Below are 24,451 nucleotides of genomic sequence, written 5' to 3'. Positions count from 1 at the left end.
ACACCGTCCGGCTCTTAGCGGTCCGATGCGCCGAAGTGCGTGCAAGCACAAGTTAAAATACAGGCAACACGCGTGCCTCACAAAGTTGTTTGATAGTGCAAAAAAAGTAAGCATCAATATGACCTTCTGATACTCACATGGAATCTTCTCCGCCGTCATTCTTCCTTTTAGCAGTCACGCGTGACACTGGAAAGGTACCATCTCGTAATATTTCTCTCTTTCTCTCACTCTTTGTGAATCCTCGTCATGGTCAGTTGATCTCGCTGAAAACCCGAATCTGAACCGGTCTAGGAGAACACTGAACCCATTGCTAGCCGGGGTCGTCTCGTGTTATTAGCCATAGTCTCCTCTGAGTTCCTCCGAGAACCAGTACATCCACCTCAACTTGTCATGCTTGTCGTTTGCAGTGGCTTTATGCTGATGTTACATCATTGAAACGAAAACTCTGGAATACTTGACGGCGTACCTTGAAATTAAACTACCTTTTTTGTTTAATGATATCCAGACACAACTTCATCCTAGAGAGATTCGAACGACAGAAAGACGTACAGAGAAGAAGACAGAACTAGAGAAAGTAAAGAGAAAAAGAAGAAAAGAGAGGTATCGGATTTAGGTATCAAACTTCGGCAAAGTTTCCTCCAAGTTTTCGTTGAGTTGTGCGGTTGTTGCAGTTCTGGTTTCTGCGAATTCTTTCAAGATGTCGAATTTAACTATGGCGGAGATGACGGGGCAGTTGAGAGCACTTCAGGCCAACATGGATTCCTTCTTTCTCCTTGTCATGTCCTGCATCATTTTCCGTAAGTAAAGTTAAAATGCATACATTTTGTATATACTTAGGCCAGTATGCTGATCTCGATCATTCACTTTTGCAAAGCCCAAAGGAGTATACTCTATACCTTCATAACTATAGAACTAATTTGTCACGACGTGTGAGCACGTTCAGACCATGTTGAAACGCGTTCACCCCACTCATTCCATGTTTTATAACTATCTGTTTACAGTCATTTATCTATCATTGATCTACCAAACTATTATAATCTATCTGGCAGACGTAACATATATCATATTTGTAATTATGAAAGGTAGACGATTTCACTAGATTATCATGCTTTTTGATTAAATATCAAATGAAGATCAAAGAAGATTATCTTGTACCTATCGGAAACTTAAAGTTGCCTAGACAATGCTAGAGTAAAGCTGTCGTCATACGTTTATTATTTTTTCATAATTATTGATTCTCTTCAACTGTTCGAAATCGTTCGTATAATCATACAGTATATACAGTATGTATATATACATATATGAATAATACCTGTGATGGAAGAAGGACTGCTGGCAGACGTTGCAGTTGTTCACTTAGTGCCTTTTATTCCTGCCAAGCTTTCGACCATTTTACAGGTCTTCTTCAAGGGCTTGGGACGTAAACAAAAAGCAACAAAATTGCAAACACTTGAACAGAAAGGCAAAATAACAGAAAGCCTTTTTATCTATTTATTTAGCCCTATATATAATCATATACATATATATATATATATATATATATATATATATATATATGTATATATTGTATGCATATATATATGTATATATTGTATGCGTATATATATATATATATATATATATGCATATATATGCATTAAAAATGATGTGTGTGCGCGCATTTGAAAGATAGATTTCAGAAGTGATATACATTGTATTCATATTAGATTTGCCGAAACATGTTGTAATGAAACAAGGCCATAGTGTAAACATGGTCCAAGTCAAACTCAGAGTAAAGGAAAACATGCAAACTGCATCGATATATGTAAAGCACTCTGGCTGTTATAGTGTAAACATGATTTAGTATAGAAATTATACTCAGGTTTAAGATTTAAACAATCTCATTATGCTACACCATAATCATATAATTCCATTCTATCTCATATTCGCGGAATTATTCCTCTGCCGTCACCGTCAACTTGTTATTCATTTATCTTTCTAATTCTCTAATTCTTTCACGTCATCTCTCTCTCTCTCTCTCTCTATATATATATATATATATAAATATATATTGATATATGTATATATATATTAATATATATATATATATATATATATATATATATGTATATATATATATATTATTCCCTGTCTCTGTCTGTTACTACTACCCATAATTATACACAAACACGTGTGCCATCTCTTTTGTATTGTTATCATGCGGTCTGTTGCCGTCTCAACAAAGTCACTTTGTGAATAAGCGATCAAAGGTTGATCGATGTCGGGATCGAGCATCAACAAAAATATAATCCATCAGACGACAATGAAACAAGCGCCAGAGTCATATTATATTTGCGAGACACCGTCTTTTGTGATTGAATAAATCATGCTTTCTCTTGGTGTGAACAGCGTGCAGAGTCGTGATATCGGCATTTCGACAACTGTCTGTTCGATTGTATCATCTTCCTGGACAAATTGTTTGTCAGGATTTCGTTTGTCCTTACTTGAGGGACACGTTCTTTTTTTTTTTTTTTTTTACCAATAACTTTTAGGGGGAGTTGCTTTAGGTTACGGTTAATGTGTAATGGGTCATAATTAACCCCGTATGTGATACTTGAGTAAAACAGCCGAAAATATGAGACAAAATCGATAACATCAGTTTGATGAAAATTGATTTAGATGTGGTCGATAAGAATGAATTCTTCGACGAAAAACAAACCTCATCTGCATGGAAGTTAAAAAACATTTATTTTATTTCATTTATTTTATGGTCCATAAAATGGAAACTCTTCGTGAATCAAGTGGCATACATAATTACACATGCATAGAACACACATTTCAAAATGAAACACAGTTCAGATAATATAACAACACGCATGTCATTCATTCATATAAGTAACACAAAACTTTAACACTCAATAAAAAAAATACATCCAAATTGTATGTTTCTTCAGTTTGTAGGTACTACCTTGCTGCGAGTAAAGGTTAACAGTTACAAACAAAGTATATGATGAAGTCTAAATTTCGAGCGATGCAGTCGTATTCTCTTTCGTTTTAGAAACTCTCCGCGGAACTTGTGCAGAACCCCCCTCCCCGTCTATAATTTAAGTACTGAATTGAATAATTTAATTTACTTAAAATTAAGATACCACTAACACTGTGTTTCCCGTGCACTTAATTGATTTTTGGATATATTTATTTGTAAGTGTATATAGCATATGTCTTTAAGGGGATCATTAATTTGTGTGAAACATTAATTAAACAGGAGCTGCACCAGTTGATCGAACATCGCCGTAAATGTGGACAAGAGTTCTCACTGGCCACCAGAGATTCAAGGAACCAGAATAATTTATAGGGTGACTTGATTTCCATCGTCTGGTTTCGCTTTTTTTGTGTCCAACAAGACAGGTCAATGCCCTTGGCGGCAGAAGGTCGCAAACCCCAAATTTCCATGAGAGCGGTTTTGTATCATAGGCGCATATAGCTCAGGATACGCTCTCAGTATAGTCCGCTAGGTATAATCTCAATCTACTAGATAACTTCGACTGCCACAAAACATATAGTTCAGGATACGCTCTGAGATAGTCCGCTAAGTAGCCCTATACTACTTTCGACGGCTACAAACTATTCCAAACCTCGTGATTTTCTTTTTCAACACTCCATGCTCCTGTCGACGTCATGAGCACGAATTGGATTCGGGACAAATCATAGCAATTACCAGTTTCACCAAGGAGGTGAGATACCACCTTGGTTTTACCCATTGAGGGCAGATGGTGCTAATCATGTGCAGTGGTAGGAAACATGGTTAACATTAACACTGTCTCCACTGCGCTCTAACTCTTAAACATCCCCCCCCCCCCAAAAAAAAAAAAAAAAAATCTGAGTCTGAAGGCAGCGGCGTTCACGTGAATTATAGCTTTCAGAAGTTCAACATAAAACTGGGGACCAATTCACGCGTGTATCACGTCCTCAGTGAACTGTCCCTGGATCGAATCGACAGAAGACCTTATTGCTTTTTTATGAGGGAATTTCAGTCACAATGAACAGTGGAATCATTTTATTCGAAGTGAATACAACCCTCAGACTTATAAAAAGTGAGACGTTGTCACGAACGCAAGCCGCAGCACGCTTGGAAAGAGAATGAATAATTAAACGACTTCTAGTTGTCTCAACTAAAACTCTATTCCCATCCTTTGCATTACTCAGTTTTTTTTTCTTTATGTATCTTCTTTTTTTTGGGGGGGGGGGGGAGGGGGCGGTGACGGGGGTTGAGGAAGAGTGTTTTACAGGAACATGATATTGTTCAGATTAACTGAACTAATTACCTTGCCTAATGGCTATCTGCCAGAAATGTGAATGCGCAGACGCTACATTACGTTCATTTTTTTTTTTTATCATTGCACGATTGCAACACGTGATATTGCACATCTCAGTAAATAATGATCATTATTTTCGTCCGTTGCTGAGGTCGAATAGGAAGATAAAATGTGCAGTCACGGTGATGGGGGGGGGGGGGGGCTGAGAAGGGGAACACACAGTTGATAGAATGCTTTGAACGCCTTCGTCTTGCACGTCAGGGGTACATTTTTAGACAAAGCGGCGGGGGGGGGGGGTTGCAACAATCCTCCAGTGATATAGTTAGTTGTTAGTTGTGTTGGATCTTAGATGTAGTAAATTATTTACGGGTGACTTGAAATGATTTTACTTACAGCTTAAGAATTCGCCATCATTCGCATAAACAGTAACCAAAGTACTCGTGTAGAGTTATCCTGCTCAATTTATAATTTCCACTCACTACTATAGTTGGATCAACGGCGGGACCGCTTCACCGGGTTGAACACCCTGCTCTTTGCGAGGAATAAATGAAGCATGATCTTATACGTGGTTGAGCTGTGACCCTCTCACACACGAGACCTCCATTTAAAGTACTATCCGAGGGACAGTGTTTTGTCTCTTTATAGAGACACCACGGTATGATTACACAAAATATTGCTCAGCGGGACTCGGGAATCGAACCCGGGTCCTTTGAGGCAGACGCGCTACCGACTGAGCTAACTCGCCGTCAGTGACAGTGAGTCATATGTACGAAGAGTGAGAAAAGCATGTTTAATGTTTCACCATCGCAAATCAAACTGATCTTTAATTGAGTGAGTTCAAGCTATATAATACCCTCCCCAGCCCCACCCCACCCCGACCAAAAAAAAAAGAAAAAAAGAAAAAAAGAAAAAAGGAAAGGAAAACAAAACACGGCAACCTTAATCTTTGGAGGGCACATTATGATAAGAGGACCTGGAATAAGATTACAAAATGTCTTTTCATAATGCGAATTTCATTTCTATTTCTACTACTTGTTTGATTTGAGTCAGTCTTGAAAAACTCGTAACCATGAAGCAAAAGCTGATGCACACAAACATGTCTTACACCTGCGCGACTGAAAAAAAAAAGATAGTCACCATTCCAGAACCGACATGAAAACTTTGTCATTTGCCCTATGTAAACTTCGGTGAACATGTATGATTGTGACAGTATAGTTTCATTGCAACTGCTAGCATGATGACACGAATATGTAACCGCACTTTGTGTATTTCAGTAATGCAGGCTGGATTCGCCTTCCTGGAAGCCGGATCAGTTCGCGCCAAAAACACGACCAACATTCTCCTGAAGAACGTGCTTGACGTGTGTAAGTACTTGATTACCCGAGAATGGAAAGTTTGCTCAGTTACAGTCGCCAACTCTGTCAAAGTAATGTAAACAAAAATAACAAACTCAGGCTTCGAGAATGCTTAATAATTATCATTATAGATATTGTTGTTGATATTATTATCGTCAGCATAATACATGTATATGATGATGATGATGATTGTTTAGATGATCGAAAGTGGTTATGACGACAATTGAAAAGTCCTGAGATGTTTTCTTATGAAATGTATCAGATGTTACGATTTGTGCGTTTACCACACAGCCAAAGTAATGTGGAAAACATTAGTTTGGTAATGCTCATTTTAGCCAGCGTTATTGTTCATGATATAAAAGACGTCCAAGTGTTTTTTTTTTCAGGGGCAGAGCTTAGTTTGTACAGAAAACAACAACAACAGCATAACCGTAAAATGAGTATAAAAGCTTGTCACTTATTTTGATCATGCAGTTCCAGACTTTGAGACTTGTAGACCTATTCACATATGCCTGAGAAGTCAGCATAGTATTGAGTATCGGGGGACCTTTCGGGATTATTTCACCTGCTGCATTGTTCCGTGCAGGCGGTATGATTACTCCATTGAATTTCAGGGATTTGCTTCCTCTTTCAATCGCATTCACAGGAGAAACAGAGTTACTGGTAACCATGGTAACCCGCCATCTTACCAAATACAAAAAGGTGTTCTTGTCATGATGTAATCCATGTGAACGTAGCCTACTACGTAGTTTCACATCTAACACGAAATGGAATCATGATTTCAAGCCTGTGGTTGCCAATTATATCTTGTCTGCAAGCAACATCACCATCAATGGTTTTAATATCTTGTGCTGTTAAAGGGATTGTATAATTATGAAAGTTTTGAGGAGATTTTACATTTTCGTGAGATATCAAGAAACCGCTAGTGAAATAGTACAGCGCATACCATTCTAAGAGGAATTCAAAATTTAGTTGATAAAAATTGGTTTTAAAATGGCTGATTCATCCAAAAACAAAGTGAAAAAAGCCATCGTAATAAAAGGTGGATACCACCTTTTATTAGGATTGCTCTGTTTTCGGTATCTCAGCCATTTCAAAACCAATTTTCATCAATAAAATGTTGAATTCCCCTTGGAATTAGACCTAGATGCTCTTTCATATTTCACAAGAGGTTTCTCATTATCTCACCCACAAATGTTAGAAACTTTGAAGTTAGGTCTCACCCAAAACTATACGATCCCTTTCATGGCTTTGGAGGAAGTAAATACAGTGGTAGAGTAGATGACAGAGAAAATACGTATATAGATATAATCCCAGAATGAATCATGGAGCCACACATATGAAGTTTTTCATCATAAGTGTGTTTGTTTATTGTTCGATTCGAAATCATCGGCACATTGTGAATGCATTATTAGCAAAATGTATTAGAAGTTGTGAACATACCAAATTTCATTTCCAGGTATCGGTGCGGTTGCATACTGGGCCATTGGTTACGCCTTTGCGTTCGGGGGACAGGCGAACGCTTTCATCGGCTACCGGTACTTTTTCTTCGAGGGCTTGCAGTCAGAGAATTTGTCCCACTTCTTTTTCCATTTTGTATTTGCCGCCACCGCCGCTACCATCGTTTCGGGCGCCATGGCTGAGCGCACGGAATTTGGCGCCTATTTCATCTATTCTTCAGCTATTACTGGTACGCGTATCAAGAAGAGAAGATATACACATTTCATACATGATATATATATCTCATTTTTTTTTTCTGTACGATAAAAGAGTTTGATCGCAAAATGTCTATAGCGACATTTTCAAACATTTCAAAGTTAGTTTATCATGAGATAAAGCAAATAAAAACCTTTCCACTAATTCCTCTCATATCCTGCATAGCAATGAATATTCTTGAATTTATGTCAACAAATATCCCATATTTCTTATCATTTCCTTCGTATTTTAGCATTTCTAATGAACTGAAATAAAATCATTTGAATTGAACCGTAAAAATGGAGCTAACTCGTTTTGCAACTAAATTCTTTAATGAAATCTTCGTATCTTCAAACACGGGATTTCGAATTTAATTCAATGATTACATTTCGTGCGAGGGCAAATGTTGCTTGAGAAATGACTTAGCGGTATGCAATGAAAGTTATATTAGTATTTCGCTCTTATCCTCCTCATCAAAAGACAAAAGTTCCACTGATTACCTAAGAGGAGGTCAGCCTTATAATGTTTCATTCAGTATTAGACACTATAGTAGACATACAAATGATCATCATAAGGGATGTATAGCGGACGTAAGTGGATGTAATAGATCAGGTCATAGCCAGTATATTTCTTTTTTTTTCCATGTTAGTGGTAAAATTCACCAAATTATTCTCATTTTTATATTCCAGGAGTGATATATCCAATCGTCGCTCACTGGGCGTGGTCAGCGGAAGGATGGCTTGCTAACGGACCAAACGGTCTCGCATACCAGGTACGCCCTAATAAGCTAAGATTACTACTCCTTACAGTGAAATAGGCCTAAACTCACACACATTCACATCAGTTCACAAATTTCAGTTGAAGTTTGACATTTCTTCCGAATACTGCAGTGACACTTTTTGCACAATCTTATTCTAGTCTCACGTTTGCAATTTTTTTAAATGAAAAAAAAAAAATGTTGATAAAATGGCAATGACGACTATTCTACTACTGCTATTAGTATTTGAATGATGTTGATTGTATGTGGTAATGACGAAAAATTAGAAATGTTTCTGTTAAAACAGTGTCCTTTCTTGAAGGGGTGGTGACGGGGAATTAACTCGCCATTGAAGTGTCACGGTGATGAATGCTCATGAAAAAAACGTCCAAAAATCGTTTTCTCTACAAAGGACTTTGCTGGAAGTGGCGTGGTGCATTGTGTCGGCGGTACGGCGGCACTGGTCGGGGCAGCGATCCTCGGTCCCCGTATCGGACGGTATGATGAGAATGGGAAGTCCCATCCCCTTCAAGGTCACACCGTTCCGGTAAAAAGAAATATTATTCATAGTTTAAACACGAATGATTTCCCTTTCTTTTTCTTTTCGTTCGTTTACTGGTTTTATTCTTCATCCTTTTACTTTTTATCTTTCTTTCCGTCATCTTCCTTGATGAATCTTTTCTGGACACATTAACCCCCCCCCCCCCCAAAAAAAAAAAAAAAAAAAACAAACCCTGCATTGCAATTACCCTTTCTGCCCCTTCTCTTCTTCCTCGTCCTCCTCCTTCTTCTCCTTCTTTTGCTTTTGCTTTGTCTCCTATTTCCATCTTCTTTTCTTTTTCTCATTTTCGTGTTTTCATCTCCCTTGATTCTTTTTCTCTCTTACGTACTATTTCTGCATTTGGAACATGCTCAGATTATTTCTGCAAACGTTTTAGGGTGCCAGACCGTTCAACCCAGATACATATTACATGTATTATGTATTCTTTTTCGTCTATTTTTTCGACTACCGACATTGTTTCAAAGAGTCCTTAAAAGTAAAATGAATGGCTAGTAACCGAGCAATTTGCTCTTATTTCTAAAAGATGTTCGAGTTATTGCATTTGAATAGTATGTATAAATAGGTCAGTTGTATCACCAAACATCCTACCATAATAAAAATGTTGCAATAAAGTCTGAAATATAAGACGATGTCACTATGTATTTCTCAATAGACCATAACTGCAGACGATTTATCGCAGAAATAATTTTATAATACGTATTGTTCACATTCTGTATATTACTGAACATCGATTATACGGATTAACATTTTTACATTGGTTGTTTCTATCCCTAACTCACATTTTCGAACTATTTTGAAGCGCTAAGCTGGGTTTATGTTTCATATGCAAATGGTAAATAATACACAGCATAATAAAATGACATTAGATAAGCCGAAGATATAGAACATCTTGGGTTTTCAAAGAGTCCCAACGATGTGCAATCATGCCCACTTTTATAATCATACTGTCATGTATTGGTTTCTTATGCTTCCGTTGGTCTGAAGATGACAGCTTTGGGCGGCTTTATCCTCTTCTTTGGCTTCTTCGCCTTTAACGGTGGCTCCCAGGCCAGCATCTCGGCCAAAGGTGACGGTGAGATTGTCGCGCTGGCTATTGTCAACACCATCATTTCCGCAGCATTTAGCGCCTTAATAGCCATGGTGATCAAACGCGTCGTCTACAAGGGAAGCTACTGGTCACTTCTGACCACCATCAACGGCGGGCTTACTGGAATGGTAGGGTTAATGGCTTCATTATATTTTCATTTTTTTTGAAGTTATATTCAGAGTGTACATAGTGCCAGTGTATTCCCGCTACAAACATGCACCTGGGATCTCAGTGTGTGCATCTGTAAGGTGTATTCATTATTCTTCATAATATAATGGTTTTTTTTTGTCTTGGATAAGGAGAAGAAATATGATAGATAAGAAAATGCGGTGGTTGTAAACTAAATGCAGTTCAATTACTTTTTAACTGCACTGATAAGTTCAGTACAGTTCATATTTTTTTCATTTTCAGAACAGAATACGAGAATTTAGCAGTGTTGGCATGTTTTCATGAAATATATTCGTCTATGTACATCAATGCAGCAGAGTTGTAAGAAAATTGCACAGAATTTAATGATGGCAAGACAAAAAATATTGACTAATCTTCTGGTCAAAGCTCTGTGGTCTAATCTAAAAATCAATGTCCTCATGTAATCCGTGCAGTATACATGGTATAGGTTGTGTAATAGCTGTCTGAACGGAGTTGCCCTGAACTACAAAAATAGTAACGCTCAAAAGTTGCTAATTTCTATTAAAAGGGATGCACATGTCATGTAGTGGTCACTGTAACAACACAGACGAACTCGGAATTCAACAGTTATTGTAGACGATTTCGCTTGCTCCCACGCATTTTCCCAGGTCGCCATTTGTGCAGGGTGCAACTCAGTCTACCCATGGGGAGCAGCGGCTGTTGGGGCTGTGTCTGGAGTAACCTTCATAGCCTGGAGCTCTCTGATGGAGAAGGTTAGAGTGGATGACCCCTTAGATGCCGTGGCAGGTCTGTTTAACCCTTTACATGTCAGTTCTTCAAAGCTGGAACTGCCAGTCACCTCACCTTATTCCTTCCATTCCATGATTCTAAGGAGGGACGCCATGCTTCATTCATTCATTCATTCATTCATTCATTCATTCATTCATTCATTCATTCATTCATTCATTCATTCATTCATTCATTCATTCATTTATTCATGTTTTTATTTTCATTTCCAATCAATATACACAGGTAATACAAACGTCCAATGATAACCTATCTTGTAAAATATAATAAATCTTGTGTCATAAAGGACTTGGTGGAAATGAAAATTGAGGGGCTGCTAAAAAGCGAACTTGTATAGTGCAGTCCCCTCACTTGTTTCCTTAGTCTCCAGTAAAGGGACAGAAAAAAAAAATATGAAAAGCAACCCCCCAAAACAACAACAATTAACAACAACAAACAAATAAAAGAGAACATTATAAAAAGGTGCGTTCAAGTTTTTCCCTTTCTCTTTAGACTGTCGGGAAATTAAAAAAAAAGAAGGGGAGGGAAGTGGGGATGGGGGCGTTAAATACGTTGAAAAAAAGGTAGAAACAATTATCAAATGCCTGAAATTATTAAATTCCTGTAATCCTAGCACGTTCTGGGCATGTCTGGAAGCTCATTCCTAATTCGAAATTGTTTTATTTTGACAAGTAGAAAACATACCCTCTTCAGAGCGGAACGAGAGCTCACCTGAGACTGGGGTTACATTGAGCAGCGATCCGGATTTAGGAAAAAGGATTCAGAAATTTTGGAACCAGTGAAAAGGGAGGAGGGGTGCTTGCAAAGGGAGGGAACGAGCATACGGATACCCTTTATAATCATATTGAGTGAGATGGCCGGGCTCCGGGGCAACCATCAAACAGTGACTTATCATCTAGGCCTACGCCCAAACTATGGCTTAACCCCAAAGTTCAAGTACACACTAAGAAAAAAAGGTTCAATAAGGGAGCTAGAAGGGTTCGAAGTCGCGGAAATGGGTGCAAATTACACGATTTGCGAAAATGGTGGAACCTTGCTTCTTATATGGTTCATTTTGGGTTCGATCTTGCCACGGTCATTGGCGGTGCAATATTGCGCCCCAAACTAGTCTCAAAACAAAGGCCATCCTATAGTGTTGCTCGACACTAAAATGCAATATTACATATCCTTGTGCTGATAATATGAACATATATTTTTTGAAATCAGGAAACTTAAGTTTTTTTCATATTCTATAGTCATTCATCGAGATTATATTTTCAAATTAAGTTGAGTCCATGATGCAAGGGGTCTACTAAAAAAAAAACGAACGTAGAATACATGATTACTTGTCTGGTATTGACCAATCACATTGTACACATAACCTAGGAGGTTTAACAGATGAAATTCCAACTGGCTGTAATTATTCAAATAGTCGTCAGATTTCTATTGCTGTACAAAACAATTCCACAGGTGCATTTGTGTCTTCGCTGATCGGGATTCGATGCCGCCGTCTCACTGAGCAATCTGAAGATTCATTTTGGACGTTAACATAATTTTGGCTATATTTTGCTTGTTTATCTATTAAGTGAAATGACATCATAACATACTTTAAGATAAAAACATATAAAGCAAAAGTTAATTCTGAACAGAAATATTATTGTGCAAAAGTGTTAATCAGAGCTGTTTCATGTGAAAGTGTTTAAACTGTACCATGTGGATAGCCGGTGTATTTCATCACTTTTCCTCATGATTCTGACAAAGCAAACTGATATGAATCTTCAAATAGAATTCTTTATTAATAAATACATCAGATTACTGCTTAGGCATGCGTATTAGAATAATGTTCGTTTTATTTCATTTTTTTTTTGCACAATTTCTATTCGTGTATCCCCGTGTCTTTAACATTTACCTAACCTATCTCTTATTTGTTGGGATGTCGAAACGTAATTACCATTACAAAGACATATCTTCCTGTTTGTGGTTCATTCTTGCTAAGGTGCAATATTGAGCCCATAACTAGTCTCAAAGAAAGACCTAGGTGTTGATCGACACTTGAATACAATATTGCATACCGTCGTGGTGCTACTGTGTACATGTTATTTTTTAAGACATCATAAAATTTGATGTTCTCCCATAATTTCATAATCATTCATCGGAGCATTTTTAAATGAAGTTGAGTCTTTGATGTAAGGGTCTGCGAACAAGCTAACGAAGAATACCTGACTGCTCGTCTGGTATTGACCAATCAAAATGGAATATGTCACAGCATTCCCTGCATGCTTACTGTGCGATGATGGAGTCAAACCCTACGACACGCTAAAGATTTTCGTTGCGACGCGATCTCGGGACAGCAAAAAAAAAAAAGGAAATATTTTTTCAAGGCCCTCAAATCTGGAATTCCATCCACTCTGATGTGAAATCTGAGAAAACGGTGCAAAGTTTTAAGAAAGCTTTCACGCGTATCATTACTTTACTAGAAAGGTTTTCTGGAAGTTACCAATATCATTTTACGAATTTATAAGAGACAAGCAAGATAGGGTGTGTTTGTGAAAATGACATCTTGCGTATTGTTAATGCGCGCTGGTACATGTTTTTGTCTGTGTATGCATGTGTGTGTATGTGTGAGTGTGTGTGTGCGTGTGTGCCAATGTTTTTTTCTGTATATACAATGTATTTACTTTTCCGGGATTAGTTTTAAATAAGGCCAATTGCCTTCTCACTCACCCCTTCACTTGATATCTTTTGCTGTTTCTTTGCTTTGTTTGTTTGTTTGTCACGTTGTCATTTTATACTTGTCATACCATTGTCACATTTTATGTATGCATATTTTATTAAGTGAAAATAAATGGAATGATAAAACAAATTCATTTAGAGAGCAAAATCGCGGATATATAAGGGTGCAAACTACACAATATATTTTTAAGGGTTGATTTTTCCCCCTTTTTTCATGGATTCATGCACGGTAAAGCCTAAGGGTAAAATGCATGCACATGAAAAATGTAAAATGTAAGCACATGTTTCCATGTGCTTGCAAACACCACATTTTAGAATGAATAAAGACTAGCTGTGATAGTGGAATTTCTCATAAATAAATAATAAAGCATTCAAACCCTGGCCATTGTTCAACACCATTGTCAGGGTGTTAACCACATACTCCCATACACACCCATTGACCCCTGTGCAAAGTGGAAGTTTTGTACAGAGGGTTGGAAATAGAGCAAAATCTGTAACCCAACTGTGAAATTGATCATGGATCTCATGAAACTGATTTATGTTTTAAACCACCTCCAACAAAATTGTACACTAAACAACTATCACCCATGTCAATGACAGTGTTATCTGATATATAGGTACTGAATTATTAAGAATCAAAAGTGGAAAGAAAATTAACGCCTATTAATCCATAGAATACATTCGATGCAAAATAATGACATGGATGTTTCCTAAAGTGTCAATTCACGGACCCAGTCGTTTGGTCACCTGATGTGGGCATGTTCATTCTTTTCTTGAACATGATTTATGAATTCAATGAATTGTTGAGTCGTGCGAACTTATGTGCACATAAGTTGACTCCCAGATGGCTCATTGTACAGCTCATGCATGCATGTTTGAGCTGAGCATCTAGCGCAAATTCCATTTCCACAGCAGATCAGCTCTTCTGAGGCTTTTCGTAGCGGCTTTCTGCAACTCTGACTTCAGCATTATTTTGTCCGCTTCATAATATCAAGACTCCGCAGATTCCTACTACGTGGAAAATGGTGAGTTAAAACATCATCGTAAAGCATGATTTGAAATATCCTCAATGTTCTCGACCAAGGCCTTACTCTCGATATTACCCTTCATCAAACATCTTGTAGTCTATCTGTTATGTTTTTGGTTGTATAGCCATGTCCTATAATGTAGGCTTGTAGGCAGTAATATTAAAATGTTCATTTTAGAGTTCTGTTAAAATTGGCCAGTTTTATGCGTGCTGTTTTCTGCTTTGTTTTGTTTTGTTTCGTAACCATTCTGAGGAATTAGATCAGCTTTAACAATAAATGTCTTGCTAAAGACGTCATGGTATTCCGATTTCAGATTTCAGATTTCAGATTCATTTATTGTTCATTTAGGAAATTCTTTTTGTTGGTATATGAGCGTGCACATAGGAATATCTACATACATGCATAAACTTACATAATTATATTCATGTACACGTAGACACATTATAAATGATACAATTTTCACTACATACACAGTTATACAAGCATACTCACTATACAGTGAACACCCATCATCACAAATTTCAAACAATTCTTTATATTTACCGATCAACAACAAAACAAAATAATTAAGAAAACGTGAAATCGGATATTCCTATAGGAAGTGTATCCTTTACATAACTTTTACGCCCCCCAACACACACATCCCCAAGGATAATACATCGCTTCGTGCCATACCCCATTTGATTAATAACGAATAAAAGGAACGGAAGTTGAAGAATATTTGTTGATAAACTTATGGATAAACAGACCAGTGTACTAACTAAAATTATAATGGCAAACATTGCACGCTTATTTTTATGCTGGGATAATTCTCTGTAGTCAGGTAGTGTTAGTGGTGGACTTAAGTACACCCTGTATGCAGCAAGGCAGCGCATAAGAATTGAACTATACATTAAGCTGCCATGGAAAGAGTTATGTAGTCACATTTACATATAAAGTCAGCTCTTCTGCAAAATTATTACACATGCATGAGCAGTGGCCTTGAACTCATGACACTTGATTTTCCTTTTCAGGTATTCAAGCAAGATACAATATGATGAAGTTGCGCGCATTCTCCTGATCACGTAAACTTATATGCAATGCTGAAGGACAGAGTGATTCCTCAACAGAATATGTAAGTTTCATTAATAGATTGATCCGTAATATATGCATTTTCAGGTTGTTGATTCATCTGGATTTTCAGCATGTGATATCCGCGAAAATAAAGCTCATTATTACACATGAACGCAGTTTTATCAGTAGAACGCAGCCACCGTTTAGTGGGTTGCTGAAAATTTGATAAGACTATAGTGCAATTTTTGATACCATCTATAATCGAGAGATATGTTACTCAAGTGGACCATTGTGATCATTCGTTCTTGCCTTTTCCATTCTACCTCTTCTCAGTTTTTTTTAATATTTTTTCCTGAAAACTCCATGATGGATTGTCACTCATACAGCAGGCAGCATCTCTACCCCGCAAGAATCTTCAAATGCCCTGAATAGCCTTTTTTTTTTGGGGGGGGGGGGGTAATCTTCTTTTCTTTAACCAGTATTATTAAAGTAAATCAAATCAATGTTATGAATAAGTAGAGGGGGCTATACTTTCACTTTTTTTCGTGTGTGGTAACAGGATTAGAGGTGTCAACCACAATGGGCATCATTACACTCATTGCCATGGCCAGCACCCGGACCATCATCTGTGGCAAGATCAGCAACGGCTGAATGGCTGAGGTCTATAAGTCTTACTCCTTTCCTAACTGTGTAAAATACACAGCAAACTGATGTTAAATTGGCATGTATGATGTTGTCTTACTTTGTTATTTTATGTTATGAAGACTTTGAGTTGGTCAGGAAAAATGTGGGAAAAATTTGAATATGCCCTATGTCATAAATGCATGCAGGCCTACATAAAAGGTGTGTATTTTCATCTCAGCCCAAATTCGCCACATTTTTTTTTTTCAACATGACTTTACTCAGGCTATTCCACATCTATTTTTTTTTCCAGCTCTAACTTAGTGATGTCTGCATGCTGTCTCCTAATCCCCGTCTGCCTGCAGAGGACATGCTGTATGTCTGTGACAAAGTAAGTGCTGCATTTTTTTTTTATGGGAGACGGGAATTCCACCTGCTTTGTGACTAGAAATATAAGAGGAATATTTCTTTGCAACATTACTATGCTTTACTTATATGACAAAGAGCTGAAACAAATCTATCCGGCCGGATTTGTTTAGAAACCAATATTAAAGCTTAAAGGGATGGTATAGTACTGGTGGAGGTGAGGATTTGGGCTTTTCACTTTTTGTGACATACCAAGAACCTACTTATGAAATAATAGAGAGTATGCCATTCTAAGAGGAATTCTAAAGATTATTTGATGAAAATTGGTTTTCAAATGGATGAGGCATCCAAAAACAAAGTAAAACGCAGCGATCGTGATAAAAAATGGGTCCTACATTATATCATTATTACTCTGTTTTGGATATCGCAGCCATTTCAAAACCATTTCTCATTATCTCAGCAAAAGATGTTAGAAACCTGAAGTAGATCTCAACAAAACCTATACCAGTATACAATCAATTTGATTTTCCATTTTCTGGTCAATGGTCATAGTTGCAACCTGTTAGTTTATGTAAGCAACAAAACTGCGTATAGTGTAAACGACCTATTTCCTTCGAAATTTTATTCAGTCATTATTTATTCATGCCAAAATCTCTTTCAGAACCTAGCAGGACTAAATCCCACAATCTTCACTGTGAATGCTGCGCACTAGTGACATCACTATTTGGCTGGATGGTTGTGAAATCTGCCCGAATTCCTGTATGCAATCGTGTCTTCATTCGCTACAATGTTTGCGGCCTTCTGTGCTCTGTGGCTTTGAGTATCCCCGACAAGGCAGAAACACTCGATGCATTCTTCAGCAGTACATCATATGTACATTGCAAGCCCTGATCTGAACAGGCAACTATCACGAAAAAAACCTACGGCATTTCATTAGCAATATTGTTCAATAATTGTCTTGATATAGTTTACCAGAATAAAGTTTTCATGGTGTATACTTTTACAAGAAATTGTCACCAGGGAAATGATGTTGTTCAGGTTGTCCCTCCGTTCGTACATCAGTCTGTAATCGATTATGGCATTGTTGTATTACGAAGGGAAATGAAACGAAAAGTACGAGTGGACAAGTTTATGCAGGGAGACTACTTTAGCAGTTGAACACATCGTGACAAATTGAGGAATATCGGAAAATCCGTTGAAGAGCTATATATATACTCATATATTTAGAGTTTCAGTGCCGCCGTTACGAGATGAGAAAGCTACATCTTTGACGTCAACCATGGAAAATTGTATAAAGAAATGTAAAGAAAATAGGCATAGTTTCACGTTTCTAGCATTACAAAAGGAGCACTTGATTTACTTCTTCCAGAAAGGGGGGGGGGGGGGTAATATTACCCTTAACATTATGGCAACGACAAATAAGTGGAGGCAATTTGTACTTTTCATTTAGAATCAGATTTTATGGAATTCCCTTGATATTTTCTTCATATTAGTTTCCATACATGAAAGTGACACTGAAACTTTAAAAAATGCATAACTTCCACTGGATCATACGATTTTCCACGTTCACGAATGTATTCTTATGATATCGCTCCAATCCACGGGCACATTTGGGTTTCATTCCCCTTTAAGTACTGTTTGAGGTATCCAAATGAAACTGTGCATGTATGTACGATTGGACAAAGTTACTTCTACCACCTTGTGGGTGCCAGCGTTCAAGGTCAAATATTGTAGGTCATTGTCAAATTCTACAATGTCATTTCGTGCTCTTTCTTTGTATCTCACCTGGTAAGCACTGTCGACATAGTATTGTGGTGTTCTTTTAATAACTTTCCACACTTTTGAGCTATATGACCACCAAATTCACTCATCAGATCATCTAAAGATGGCTGTCAAGTGTTGATAATGGTGAAGTCCGACTCTGTCAACAGTCAAAAAATTCAATGAGCTTACATTTGAAAATCAGTGTAATCACAAATTCGATATGTGGGCAAGACATCACTTCGCTTTTACCTTGTTATATGGTGAATACTAAGCTTCCGTTTCTAATTCATACAGCATCAGCATACCTCATGTCTGATAGTGGTAAAGAAGATTAGAGACTTTGGCAACAGCGTGTAAAATTCGCAAAATTTTATTTTGTGCCTTATTTGCTGAACAAACGTCGCAGGAGTACTACAACCTGTTAGGCAATATAGTGGAACAATAACTCTATTATTAGCGTTATAGAATAAATGACAATGATGTAGTTCTGAAGCATACTTTTCATTAGATACTTTTGCAATGACACCATGAATTGAACTAGGTATATAATCATCAATGACTTGTATACTTGAATAACGACAGAATGATTCGGTGAGGAAAGTTTTCTGTCACGTCATTAAGGAAGAAGGGAACGTGTCAATATTATGCTATTTGTTCCATAGTTATTTCTGAAGTGGTTAAATGTATTTTCTTAAAACATTTTTCATTTTATATACACCTATGTTGCATCTAGATGCCTATTCATTGAAAAATGTGGGCAATGTATTCAAAGGTCAAAGATCATACGTTAATGGGCCTAGGGTATATAACATTTCACTAGTTGTTGTTGTTGTTTTGTTTTGTTTTGTTTTGTTTTTTTCTCTTTTTTTTTGGGGGGGGGGGGAACGGTTCAAAGTGTCCTGAAACCTTGTATAATACATGTATTTAGTTATGTATGATGCCAAACTGTTGCCGTTGCAAATGCAGCCGTTTCAAGGAAATAACATAAGATTATTCTTATACTCCATGATTTGGTAATGCTTCAGTGGTTCATAAGAGTCCATTGAAACCGTGTATAGAGCAAAAAGTGGATTTGACAATGGTATACGATATCCGCAGTTTACTCTTTAACGGGGTCTATCATCCGATTAATATGTATAAGCGCGGTAGTCCCCTATTCGGAAACTACAAGTTAGATAAGCTGCATTCATTTTGCACGCGACCATGGCGTTATAGCCAAAGGTGATCTGCAAATCCCTGTGTGCCTACAGAGGATTGGAAAACGTAACAACTTTCTTTGTATAGAACAACGAAACAGAAACTGGTGCATGTATCATTCTCAGTCACTTTGTTAGTCGTAATGATGATTTGCTCAACTTGTTAAATCCGCTTACATCTTTTTTTTTTTTTTTTTTTTTTTAGATATGGTGCATACTTTAGAAATGTAAGTAGCATGCTCTTGTTTTTGAGGCTTTGTGTACTGGTAAGAAGCATATCTTATTCTTATAGATTATGTGAATAAGTACGTATTCAAGTACGTTTTGAATAAAATGTATCCAGACAAATGTATATCATATTTTTACCTCTTCCTTCATGCCGATGTATACTCTTGCCTAGAGGGTTTGTTTGATAGATAGTGATAGTGCTCACCTTATTGGAAAGGTAATTGGGTAAATATTTGGTTTTAGTATGTCATTCAAACATAACTATAAATTAACTTCTACATTAACATTTCAAAACTCACAAATTCCACACACACATTTCATGATTCACAGGACCCAAATTAGACCAATCCTATTTACTTTGCAGAGTGCAACAACAGCATAAGTTTGATATACTGAGCAAACAGGCTTGCATTATTTCGCACTATTCAAGGTCTAAAGTAGTAAATTAATCAAATTGTATACCCGGTTATGTGATGCTAAGTATATACCTTATAGATATAATGTTGCAAATATGTGGTGCTTATTTCATCCATAACTGCTGCAAAATTGCTTCTTTAAAGGAGCCATTCAGTGTCACTGCCTGTTCCTCTAGAGACGCAATATTGCCCAGTAATCTCAAGGTGCACTTGAGGTTCTGGGCAACATTGCGCCTCTAAAGGCGTAGACAGTGACACTGACTGGCTCCTTCAAAGAAGCAATTTTGCAGCAGTCATGGATCAAATAAGCACCACATAGGTGCAACATTATACCTATATATATGGCACAAAATCGCACCCTCAAGAGAAGGCTACAATCTTGGAACTTTGGGTGCTTCTTTGCACCCTCACGAAAGGTGTAAAGTTGCACGAAAAGTAGAGGCAAGAAAGGGTGCAAAGTTGCGCCGAAAATTAAAGGGAGAAAGATCGCACCCTCAAGAAAGGTGCAACTCGGCACCAATTAGTGTGGGTGGAAAGATGCACCCTCAAGAAAAGGGTGAAACTTAGCACCACTTAGTGTGGGTGGAAATATGCACCCAAGGGAAGAACTTCGCACCCTCAATAAAGGGTGCTATGTTGCACCGTCTATGGCCGTGCAAAGGTGCACCCACAGGGTGCAAAATTATACCATTGCACCATGGTGCAGCTTTTGCACCAATTTCTTGAGGGTGCAAGATAACACCCATAGGGAGCCACCAGTGTGACATCACTTTGCACCCTTAAAAGGTGCAAGAGTGAACCATTTTTTCTTAGTGTGTAGGAACAAAATGTGATAAATAGAAGTCGATTCAGACTTAAATTTTGTCTAATAAAAAAAAAATGACAAAACGGAAACGAACCCAGCAAAACGTTTGATGACCGCGATAGCTGAAGGAAAATTGACAAATTATCTGCACAGTTGGTTTGAGAATTCATGCAATCGCTAGTAAACAGGTGCCTTTTGTTTGCACCGTATTTACGGTTTGAATTTATTATTGTATAATCATAAAAATACATACAGTGTATATACATAACATGGAGGCCAAATGTTTTTGTCAATAACGTCCAGCATTTATATAGAGCCCTATACATGCGTATGACATGTATCACTGTTCTTGTGTACCTTATAAAGTTCCTCCGCCTCTTGCTCACTCTATGGAAACTCTCACTGTCAATTTCCTGACTTTTTGCTTACGCATGGAAGTCAGCTTATCAGTTTTTTAATGGTATGAAATTTCACCGTAAATCTCTCTTTTTTTCAGTTCACCTCGGAGGAGGACTCTGGGGTGTTCTAGCGGCCCCTATTTTGGCCCGGGATAGCGGTGTTGTCTTCAGCTTCTCCGCTGATGCTTGGGAGGTAAGAAGATTTATCTTTCCTGTATTCTGCAATGATTGTACAGTCTTCCTCTTATAGCTATAGGTAACGTTTGCATACGATACAATACATGTAGAAATACATTTGGTGACAGTAGTATTACTGCTGCGAGGATTATCGGTGATGATGATCGTACTAGTCCCAATTATGTAATGAAAATGGTATTAAAATCAAGCAATAATCATGATGGATGATTGATATAATTATGATACCTTCATTTACATGTAATGGTATAATTTATCCAGACATACCCATCCTACTGTTCTTGTATTGTTCTCTTGTCAGTGAGAATAATAAATTCATCTTCAATCTGACGACATAATGTGAGATGTATTTATCCTAGTCACCATTGAAGTCCGCTTATGATCCTTTCTCTGTTTCCATGACAACCGCAGGCGTTCGGATGGAACCTCCTCGGTGGTACGGTGATCATCGTCTGGGCCGCGGTTACCTCTCTTATTCTCTTTGGCGTCATGCATTGTGCAAGAATTCTGAGAGTTTCACCGGAAATAGAGGTCAAAGGTTAGATACCGATATATATTTTCCCTGATATTTTTTTCTTTAAATTAGCCTGAACCTACGAAATGAATACCGTTTAATCATACCAGCGAATATTTCGAATTTCCTGGATTCTGTTGGGTTATGAAACAGTTTGAAATTCTAGTGAAAGTGTACATAGATATCACAAGCTTACGATAAATTTAATGGGCAGTGTGGTAATTGCTGCTCTACAAGTATAGAGCACCCCAATTGGGAGAATCTGTTCAAATGGTTTCGAATGATTGTCTCTTCACTGAGCATCAAACCTTTTGACTGTTCCGATCCAAAAATAGAAAACATATACTTTCTTGTCATTATTAATTGTCTACCCAAACATTTCATTGTATTCTCAATTTATTGGAGATGAAATTTAAAAAGAAACCCACATGAACTTCACAGATGCTCTCTTGGTAACAGCTATTGTTTACCATTTGGAACAGTTATTTTCAAAACATTTGAGTTATCACAGTTTGATGCACATGTGTAGGTCAGTCGTATCACAAAACATCCTACCATATAAAAGTTTTGCAATAAAGCCTAGAATAGAAGGAGATATCATTGTTTTCTCAATAAACCATATCTGTAGACGGCTCAGTCTAAAAACAATTTTATATCAACTATTGTTTACATTTTATGTATCTAACAATACTCACCATTTATTATACTGATTACAATTTTTAGATTGTTGCTTCTATCATTAATTCACATTTTAGAACTATTTTGGAACATTAATTTTTTTTTGTTTCATCTGCAAAATTAATGGTAAATAATGCCTTTAACAGCAGATGGAGCCAATTGTGCAACTACTATTCTCCTGCAGTAATCATGTACAAACTACATTTCTGAAATGAGCCTGAAAGAAACATCAGAGGTGTTGCTCTTGGTCTTAAAAAACTCAGCTGGATTAGCACAACTCTTGTTTCTAAACGTCTAAAGGAAATAAGATTATAAAATGAAACGTAAAATCTTTCACCTTCGTAATCCGTTTGGTAATCATGTTTCCTTCATTTGCTTTGTACAGGTCTAGATATTCCGAAGCATGGCGAGCCGGCTTACCCCATGGCCAGCTACGGCAGTGGTTGGGAAGAGCAAGGAATGCCTAATGGGGTTCCAGGAGGTAAATCTCTCTGATGTACATCACGAGCTCGACAGGCCACGAGTCATACATTGGGCCACGAGCCATACGGCCCACGAGTCATGCAGTCCACGAGTCACTAGCTTTTAACTTATTCACGAAATGCTGAGAAGCCACTTATTACATATCCCAGAGCACACAATTCTCAGAGGAAATCGGTTTATTTGATGAAAATCGGTTTTGAAATGGTTGAGATGTCAAAAAAAAAACAACAACAACAGAGTAAAAGAAAGCGATCCTAATGAAAAGTGGGTCCCATCTCTTATTAGTGAGAGTCAGGCATAGACAGACAGAGAGAGAGAGAGAGAGAGAGAGAAGGAGAAAAGGACTACTCTGAAGACTTTAAAATTTCATTATTTCAATAGCTTCGAAAGGAAGATTGGAAAACACGGAAAAATAGTACTTCGTGAAATGAAATTATAGTATGATGTGTTATAATGTGTTACCCTGTGACAACTGTGTGCTTGAATCGTATGTACATGTATTTCTTACCTGGGAAAAAGAAAGAAAAGAATATGATAACGAAATATGTTTTTCATCCTCCCTCCGCCAGGAAACCAAAGTTACACGAATGCCGCTTTCAATGACCAGGAGGCCACCATCCGGGGGAAGTACACCCAGAAAGACGGAGACACCGAATTGCCTTTGTAGAGACTTGGGTGGCGACAGTAACAGCACTAAAACTCTACCAAAGCGTTGAAAACTAATCATATATGAGGTGTGATCTGAGATCTTATGAATCTATCCCTACAGATTTTTTTTTTTGATAATTGCACGTTGTGAATCTAAAGGCATACAATTCAGCAACACTGAAAATATGCAATGATTGTGAGGAAGACAAATTAAAAGAAATACAGTTGAAAACTGAAGAGATGATGACGAAGTCCCTACTAGAGAAACTACTTTGCATCATTTTTTTTCTGACTCTGACGACAAACGGATATATGAATAGTCATATGAGCGCATCTATTGTCTCCTCTTACCGCTTTCTTATTCTGACAGCACTATCATTATGATTACAGTCAGATGCAGAATATATTCTGTCGGTCAACAATTGAAAGAGAAAGGGAGAAAAAAAATAAGGATATTAAGAGAGATAAGATATTTGTTTCATCATCTTGTAATCCAATCAGTCTCATTCAGTCTATTTACTCAGACATTCATTGATAGTATTAATTGTGAATTTTTACTGTAATCGGCGTCTGGTGTCAAGAAATGAGACAAAAACGATAGCCTTCCAGATCGCGAATTAAAATTGCGTAATACGCTTTTCTTGTTGGTGCAGTGCAGC

The 24,451-nt window shown here is 37.4% G+C and overlaps 1 protein-coding gene across 1 annotated transcript; it reads left to right on the top strand.

Moving 5' to 3' along the window:
* The first annotated feature begins 745 nt into the window (after positions 1-745).
* On the top strand, positions 746-23,811 carry LOC139742477 (putative ammonium transporter 1). Its single transcript, XM_071653015.1, has 11 exons — positions 746-797; positions 5,570-5,659; positions 7,110-7,340; positions 8,035-8,117; positions 8,515-8,649; positions 9,649-9,879; positions 10,549-10,687; positions 21,373-21,467; positions 21,881-22,007; positions 23,047-23,142; positions 23,714-23,811. The coding sequence occupies exons 1-11, from the start codon at positions 755-757 to the stop codon at positions 23,809-23,811; spliced, it is 1,368 nt and encodes a 455-aa protein (XP_071509116.1). The 5' UTR covers positions 746-754.
* Positions 23,812-24,451: the final 640 nt, after the last annotated feature.

The sequence above is a fragment of the Diadema antillarum genome, unplaced genomic scaffold, assembly GCF_040938485.1.
Source record: "Diadema antillarum isolate AM-2024a unplaced genomic scaffold, OU_Dant_1.0 seq00001002_RagTag, whole genome shotgun sequence".
NCBI classification, from domain to species: domain Eukaryota; kingdom Metazoa; phylum Echinodermata; class Echinoidea; order Diadematoida; family Diadematidae; genus Diadema; species Diadema antillarum.
This window is presented reverse-complemented; position numbering and strand designations above follow the sequence as displayed.